Source organism: Emys orbicularis, chromosome 13 (genome assembly GCF_028017835.1).
Source record: "Emys orbicularis isolate rEmyOrb1 chromosome 13, rEmyOrb1.hap1, whole genome shotgun sequence".
Classification (NCBI taxonomy): Eukaryota; Metazoa; Chordata; order Testudines; family Emydidae; genus Emys; species Emys orbicularis.
In genome coordinates, this window is record NC_088695.1 from 47,179,289 (window position 1) to 47,188,018 (window position 8,730).

Below are 8,730 nucleotides of genomic sequence, written 5' to 3' on the forward strand. Positions count from 1 at the left end.
ATCAGCCCTAAATCTTAACAGGATCTAAAATAGCTTAGAAGGACCCTCTCAGCACAAACACTGCTAGACCCTGCTCACCATCGCTGGCCAAATACCATTTCAATCAGCCATGTAGATGCTAGTCCAGTCATTTTTGTTTGGTTTTTGGATCAGGGGTTTGGTTTAGATGCAGGTCGGCTTGTACGCGAGCGTGTATGCTAAATGCATTTCAACAGCTCAGAGATCTGTGAATCAAATTACAGCAAATCTCTGCGCGCTCTGCTCAGTAGGAAAGAAGGAGCAGGTGCTATTGGGCTTCAGGGCACTGAATAAAGCATCGGTCAGCAGAGAGAATCTGCAACTAAGAAAGTCACACAGCATGTAGACATCAGGCCTGGTGCAGTGGAATTTGGTCATAGAAGGAAGGAATTTAGCTGGGGCATGCACACAAGTCCATGGGTGGGGAGCTTATAGAGGAAGAGAGAGTGTATTGTCCTGGAGTTGGAATGATCAGAGCATGTGGAATGGTTTACCTCGTTAGCAATGCAAACTGGGGGTGGGGTGGGGGGAGAAATGGAATGCCCCCTACTGATCTAAAGAGGGAACTGACAGCACCCCAAGAGACAAGGTGGGTGAGGTGACATCTTTTATTGGATCAGCTTCTGTTGGTGAGAGAGACAAGCTACACAGAGCTCCCCTTCAGGTCTGGGGTGGATTTTTCACACCCCTGCGTGACGCAACTGGGTGAACCTCACTTTTTAGCATAGAGCTGGCCTAGTCTCCTCCGTTCCTGACGGGGGGAGCCAGCGGAGAGAGGATAAGCCCCTTGTATGTGGTCACACAGCAGGGGCAGGAACTGCACTCAACTGCCCTACCTTCTCCCCAGTGCCCTGAGCTCCCCTCTCGTCGGTAGCAGTAAGGAATAATTAAACCCTTGTGGGAATGGAGGTGCATTCCCAAGTACTGTGCTGACCTCCAAGGGAGCCCTACGTTCAGCTCTGGCTGAAGTCACCAGAGAAGGCAGCAGCGTGTGGTCATCGAGCTTGTCCTCTTCTCAGAAAGTTCCCAATAGCAGTCTGCTCCTGCGGGGCCGGGACTGACACTGACAATGCAGCAGAGAGCCCCAGCCCTGGATCAGCAGAGGTGGCTGCAGGGCTGCATTGGCAAAGGGGTTTGCAATGCAAGGGCTGCTTGCATTGTGTAGGCACCCACCCATACCTGTGTCCAGCCGCTGCTATCGGCCTGGTCATTCAAACTGATGCCGAATGGAAAGGAAAGATTCTTCCCTTGGCTGGGGCGGATGACAACAATGTGCAAACCGCCTTCCGCTAAGTCCAAGGAAACGTCAGCGCCCGGCCTTGGCTTCCCCACAGAGCAGCTGCCTGGATCAAGGACAGCATCTAAAGCACCACACACGGGACTCAGCAAGGTACAAATAACCCTCTCACTAGGATGCTGACAGCTGCACCATCTGCTCTCTCAGATCCCTGATACCCTGCGCTCGTTTATGAGCCTAATTGGGATATTTATTTCCAGGCTGTTTATTTCAGGGAATGGATTTTTCCATCCTCCTTGGGATTTATGAGACTGTTAATGATTTTCCTTTGCACCCCAAGGTCTTCAGCTCTGCCTTGGGACGTGAACTTCCAACCACAAGTGGGAATTTCAGCCCCCCTCTGGGTTAATCGCCCGGCTCTTTGGTCCAAGCTGCTCTTTATTTCCTGCATTCTCTTGTCTCTTTGATAAGCGATGAAGGAGGGTGCAGGGAAGTAGCTATTATTTCATTGCATCCAAGCTCTCCAACAAACCAGAGCAGAGGTTAACTCCCCCAACCCTGCTCAAGTCATTGTTACTTGGTAACTAACTCCTGGTGGAAGACAGACTGCCCATCCATAGCTCTCAGCACATCACACATTCCAGGCAGAGATCTCAAAGCACTTTGCAAAGGTTGCATCACACTCTCCACCTCTCCCTGTGCTCTCGCCAGGACAGCTGGGACCTGGAACCCCTTGTTAGCCCCAGGAGTTGAACTCATGGGGCCAGGGTGCTGTCTGTGCACTTTCCCATCTGGGATTACTTCCCCATTTCAGGGCCATCCAGACTGTTTAAGTGACAGGTTGGTCTGATCGGTCCTGCTGCAGCAGGCAGTTCCAGCGGTAGCAGACGCATCAGTGTGTTTTTCCCCGCACATCTGGGTTTATTGTCTTAAACCTGGTGCCAAGGAGAGTCATGGCGCTGGCCTCAAATAAATCTGGAAGCAATAATGAAAAGAAATGGAGTCTCACAACACCCGCTTCAGGGGAGAGAACTCGACAGAGGTGAAAGTCGAGGCACAAGGAGGGTGAGTGATTCAGTGCCGGATCCTGCATCCTCTACACCCACAAAGCACCTTGCTGAAGTCAGCATGTCTGCTGCAGCGAGCAAGGACAAATCATGTGAGCACGCATGCAAGGCTGGGCCCTTTCCTTGTGTCCCGCAGCTGGGAATCAACTGGCCCAGGAACTTTGGTTCGTCTCAGTCCCCTGCACTAATCACACCCAAAGGAAAGCAAGCCAGGATGGAAAGGAACAGCAGGCCTGATGGCTCTCCCATGGATAAACAATATAAGCTCTTCTCAGAGGCCTTTTCTTTCCGATCCCCGTTTGCTCAGATCAGGGAAAAGTCCTGTAGAAACAGACGACACTGTGTTCTGACCAAAGAGCCTGAACTAGTGAAACTAAAAGCTCCAACGCAGAGAAGCAGAGAACGTTCATGAGATTCGCTCTCCCTTCAATGGTTCATCTTTAAAAACCGATCCTGGAAAAATCTCACCCTCCTTCATTCATGGTTTTCCACCTTCACCCAACCACACTGCCTTGCTCCACGCCAGCCTGGTGCTCACCTGTCTAAGGGTTTTGCCAGTTCCAGTTTCCATCGTGAAATCGATGCTAAATTCTCTTTTTTACACTCTCCGTTGCCTCAGCTTTACAAATAAACAGTGTGTGCTGCAGGCCGCTCCTGGGAACAGAAGTCCTTGAGAATTGGATACACACTACAGGGATGAGTTTGCAAGACGGGCCAGCTCTGTCCAGGGGGAGATGAAGCCATAAATGGACAAACCCAACGGGTCCATCATCTGCTGCACTCCGAACAGAGCCTGCTTGGGAAATCCAACCGGCGCTGGCTACAGGCTTGTCGCCCATCCTTGCAAGTGCCTCTTGCAGGGGAAACCTAGCTCCCTACTTGGGTGCGTCTCTCATTTGAGGCCCTCCCACCCCATCCTTCCCGTCTTTGGTGCATGTAGGTCTCATGGCTACCTTCCCTTTCTGCAGTGCTGCACATCTCCCTTAGCCCCCCTCACCCCCCGCCCCCCAATAAAACCGACCCCCTCTGCTCCTCAGCAGCTTGCCGGGTGCTCTAGCCGCTCAGCGATTGCTTGGAACAAATTCCTTCTTTGGGGGCAAAACAATTGTGCAGATTAACCCATCGCTCAGAGGAACGCGGCTCGTTTATTGCATGCTGGGCTTGCTGTGGGGGCGACAACGTTCTTGGAGAGACAATTGGTTTCCCTTGGGTTTTAAAAGCGGCTTGAATTTGAGGCAAAGGAGCCAGAGATGCATTCCCCTCCCCCTCTCTTTGTGTTAGGGCCACATGGGGAGGGGGACAACCCTTTAGTTCCCTAGGTCCAGATCAACGCACCCTGCATCGATTCCCCCGGGGTTGTCCTCCTCCTCCCAAGAATGCAGCTGCGTCTGGGCGCGAGCACACCACCCGCTGTGAGATGCACACGCTGCCCCCCTGCAGGGACATGCCAGCCCTGCCGCTGCTAAATCCCCGTGCAGAGCCGGGGGATTGTCCCGCGTCCAATTCCGTCTGCATCCTGCAGGGCAAACCTGCCCCCTTCCCTTCTGCAGCGGGGAGGAGGGGCAGGGGAGGGGGCTGCGTGCTTCAAAGCTCAGCCCCCGATCAGAGAAGCTGCTCCCCCCCGGCACAGAAGCGGTGCACTGGTGCAAAGAGAGCAGTTGCTTTGCATGACGCAGCCGCTGTGCGTGGGGCAGGGGCAGGGGCAGGGGGAGGAGAGGGGCTCTCTTCGCCTCTGCTGCTGGAGGAGCACTTGGGAGATGCTCCTGCGGCGTTAGCTCCACCTGGGTGCGAGCCTGAAGCCCGCTGCGGGCGCCTCGTCCAGGCAGGCAGCCGCGGAGCTCCCGTCTCCCCGGGCAGAGCTGGGTTCCCTGCAAACCAGGGCAAAGCTGAGCTGGGGCTGCGGCCGGAGAAACGCCCCCCAGGCCCAGAAAAAGGTGAGTGAGCTCGAAGGGGAGCTGGGCTGGGGCTGCGAGACTTGCAGCAGGTGAAAACTTCGGGAGGGGGAAGGCGGCTGGGGGACCTGCGCTGGGAGAGGCTGCAAGGCAGGGCTGAGATCTGACCAGGCTGGGGGCTCCTGCAGACTTGGCTGCTGCTTTCTGGGGGGCTCCGGAGAAACAGCCCCCCCTCCCCCGGTTGTTTGGAGCCAGGGACAGCCTGGCTTGGTGCAAAGGGGGAGGGGGGGCTCTTTAGGGAATGGGTCTCGGTTTGCTACCAGGAGCTGGGGGAGTTTGCAGAGTCCTTCACTTGCTCCTGGTAGGGGTGGAGGGGAAACTATGCATGTGTGTTTTGGGGAGGGAGGTTGGGGGGGCTCCTTTTGAATTTTTTCTGTGCCCCCTCCCACCTTTTCCATTCTTCTCCCTCCCCATCTTCACTGAACCCTGTGAGGCTTGCCCCCTCCTCTGGTCTCAGCAGCGGCTCTGGCAAGGAGACTGCCCCCCAGCGAGCTCGTGTTCCCCCCAGCCATCAGGTCTCATTCCCTCTCATCCCTCCCCCGTCCCACACTGGCTTTCCCCACTAATCCCCTGCCCAAGGCGAGGTAGGAGCCAGTGCCCAAGGCAGGGATCAGCCCCTCCCTCCCTGAGCCAAGCCCCTTTACCCCTTTGGAGCCCAGTTCCCGGGGATCTGCACAAGAGATGCCCGGAGGGCTAGGAGCCAGGAGGGGTTTCTCTGCCAGCGGTGGCCCTTCTGCTGAAGGTGCCAATGAAGACATCCAGCAGCGTCCTATTGCTCCTGGCACAGCGCAGCTGGAGCAAATGCACACTAGCCTAGCAAGGGGCTCGTGCTTGGAGTAGCAGACGGCTGTAGACTGGCTGTGCTGAAGTTGCTGCTGGAGAGGACTGTCTGTGGGAGTTCGATAGGATGGGATGGTGGACTGGGGGGGGCGAAGGGAGAGGAAGTGCAATTGGAAAACGGGCAAGATTGTTCAGGGTACTTATAAAAAAACGAAAACGATTTGCCTTGGTGCATGCGTTTTCCTGAGCATTCGAAAGGGCGCAGAACAGGTTTTCCACAGGAACCGGCTGCAGCAACAGTTCCTTCTTAGCTCCTGAGTCGTCATCAAAACTGCTGGCACATTTTAGTTGGTTTCATTGAACTAAAGCTTGTCCATGCTACTACTGTATTTGATTTGCCAGGCCAACGTCATTCCTGGGGTAACTCTACTGCCGTCGATGGGTTTTCCTCAGGACGGGGTTTGGCCAGCAATATTTTAGATGTTACAAAAACAACAGGAAGGAAGGAAGAAATTTCTAACCTGCCTGAGACCAGTGGTCTAGCTAGCTCAGCCTCCTGAATAGGACACAGGCTTCAGCGGAAGGTAAAGAAAAACTGCAAGAGGTAGTCATGGGAGAAACTGGCTCTAGGGAACATTCCTCTCTGATGACCCCCCCCCCCAACCCCATCAGCAAGAAGTTGTCTTAAGCCCTGAAGCAGGAGGGTTAAGCAATAACAAAGGCGCTTCTTTACTCTTGTTTTGTTCTCTGTTTGATTTTTAGATCTCTCTGCCCCACTCCCCTAAACAAACAAAGATGAGAACTCATTTCATCTGAGTTTTACCTGCCCCGTGAATAACGGCACCATGGATCTGGCGTATGAGCTGCCCAATGTCACTGAGTTCTGGTTCTCCTCGGCCTCCCAGTTCGACAACTTCTCCACGGAGATGTCTGCCAACGCCTCCCAGAACACTACGGGCCAGCATTTTGACCTGACCAGCAACGCCATCCTTACCTTCATCTACTTTGGGGTGTGCATCATAGGCCTGTGTGGCAACACCCTGGTGATCTACGTCATCCTCCGCTATGCCAAGATGAAGACCATCACCAACATCTACATCCTGAACCTGGCTATCGCAGATGAGCTCTTCATGCTGGGGCTGCCGTTCCTGGCCATGCAGGTGGCTCTGGTCCACTGGCCCTTCGGCAGAGCCATCTGCCGGATTGTCATGACGGTGGATGGGATCAACCAGTTCACCAGCATCTTCTGCCTGACCGTCATGAGCATCGACAGGTATCTGGCTGTGGTCCACCCCATCAAATCCGCCAAGTGGAGAAGGCCCAGAACGGCCAAGATGATCAACGTGGCCGTGTGGGGCGTTTCCCTTCTGGTCATTATGCCCATCATGATTTATGCCGGGATCCAAAACACCCATGGAAGGAGTAGCTGCACCATCATCTGGCCAGGCAAGTCCAGCGCGTGGTACACAGGGTTCATCATCTATACCTTCAGTCTGGGCTTCCTGGTGCCCCTCACCATTATCTGCCTTTGCTACTTGTTCATCATTATCAAAGTCAAGTCCTCTGGGATCAGAGTGGGCTCCTCAAAGAGGAAAAAGTCAGAGAAGAAAGTCACCAGGATGGTCTCCATTGTAGTGGCAGTCTTCATCTTCTGCTGGCTTCCCTTCTACCTATTTAACGTCTCCTCCGTCTCCGTCTTCATCAACCCCACACCCTTCCTCAAGGGTATGTTCGATTTCGTCGTGGTCCTCACCTATGCCAACAGCTGTGCCAACCCCATCCTCTACGCCTTTTTGTCCGACAACTTCAAGAAGAGCTTTCAGAACGTTCTCTGCCTGGTGAAGGTCAGTGGCATGGATGATGCGGACAGGAGCGACAGCAAGCAGGACAAATCCAGGCTAAATGAGACCACGGAAACTCAAAGGACTCTGCTCAATGGTGACCTTCAGACAAGCATCTGAGAGGACTCCAGGATTGCCCTTCTCAGCTGTCCTTTTTCCTCCTTCTCCCCACTCCTTTATATGGCAGTAGCACATAGCAAGTCAGGTCAAGAGTAGTTTGTCTTTGTTTGCTTGTCTTAGGGGATGGTAATGCGGGGACAGGGGCCTGTACCAGGAGTAGCCTCTCAGCAGAAGGCAGGTAGGTTTTGAATATTCAGAAAGATGCTGCTCAAATGCAACTTCATACATGGAAAAAACAGACACACACACACACACACACACGTGTGTTTAAATATATAACATGAAGTCATGGGCCAAATTCATTCCTGTTGCAACTGCATTGGCTGCACTGGTGTTACCCCCAGGGATGTGTTTGGACATACAGAACATGTTCACACATCTCTAACCACACCCATGTAAATGGGCAAATTCAGTAGAGTTGCACATGTGTAACTGAGGGCAGTACTTGGAGGCATTTCTGCTAGACTTGGTTACACATACCAACATGCTCCATACAGCATAGATCACATATGTCTAGACAGAGCTATTCATGTCTGTTTCTTTGCAAAGCAGGAGACTCAGCTGAAAATCAGAGAGAGAGAGAGAGAAGTCTTAAGAATCAGAGCACACACACACACACACACACACTGAGATCCTCCACTAGGACATGAAAAATATTTCATTTTATTACCCAACTAGTAAAATTTTATTTTTTTAAGAATGAATCTCCTGAAGCTCCCCTAGTTTGATGAGACTAGTACTTATTTACAAGTTGCGTTTCCTGCCACCGGAGAAGCAACAGATCAGAATGAAAGAAATCACATCGGAAGGAAAATATCCCAGCCCCAGTACAGAGAGAGAGAGAGAGAGGATGGACAGATAGGACTTAGATCTTCTAAGAGATTTGGAACCCAATTCCCATTAAAATTGAAGCCTTGAGGCAGCCTGGAAAATCTGTTTATATACACACACACACACACCTGTGCAGTCGGATACATGGTGGTGGTATATACGTGAGCAGTTATATTTGTGGTGCACCTTTGATCACCTGACCTGGACTCAGCCCACCAGTCCATCTATCCAGTGCTACTTCTCACATCCCAGACCTTAGAGCAGCTTCAAATACAGCCACTTTCCCTCCCTCCATCCTGCTGCTTAAATCAACTTGCCATAAAAAAGCTTTTCTCCTCTCCCTCAAATATATAATGTTTCCCTTCTTCCACCTGAAATGAACTATAAACACTGCTCCAACGGGCGGCATGGGCCATCTTCAGTCCTGGGCTAGTGGTGGGTTCCCATAGTCACACAGCCATTGCTTTTCTGTTGTTTTCCTCTAGTGGAATATGGCAGGGACTTTTAGCGAGAGGCTGACAGAGGCATCAAAGATTAGCAGCAGCATCCTTCCCATGGAAAGTATCTGCAAGTTTTTAATCTGCAGAGACACACACAGATTCTGAGTTCTGTTCTAGCATTCATGGTGCTGTGACTGAAACAGCTACTGGAATATTGCGGAGGTGTACGTATGCTTTGTGTGGTGTTATTACACACACACACACTAAGGCTCTATTGAATCCACTGGCTTTCTCTCTTTGGCTGCTCAGCGAGACCTTTAACTCCCACGTGCATGTTTTCTGTTGATGTTCTTGGGCGAAGGCTGGCTAGCAAGACTCCTGGGGTTGTAATTTACAAGCTGCTGGCCATCAGTTATTACAAGGTGGATGTTTTACTTTGCCATT

General features: G+C 52.3%; 1 protein-coding gene across 1 annotated transcript; it reads left to right on the forward strand.

Moving 5' to 3' along the window:
- The first annotated feature begins 5,899 nt into the window (after positions 1-5,899).
- SSTR2 (somatostatin receptor 2) lies at positions 5,900-7,015 on the forward strand. Its single transcript, XM_065416036.1, has one exon. The coding sequence runs from the start codon at positions 5,900-5,902 to the stop codon at positions 7,013-7,015; it is 1,116 nt and encodes a 371-aa protein (XP_065272108.1).
- Positions 7,016-8,730: the final 1,715 nt, after the last annotated feature.

What these genes read in the sequence shown, in the direction of transcription:
- SSTR2 (XM_065416036.1), top strand. Translation starts at nt 5,900, where the DNA reads ATGGATCTGGCGTATGAGCTGCCCAATGTCACTGAGTTCTGGTTCTCC.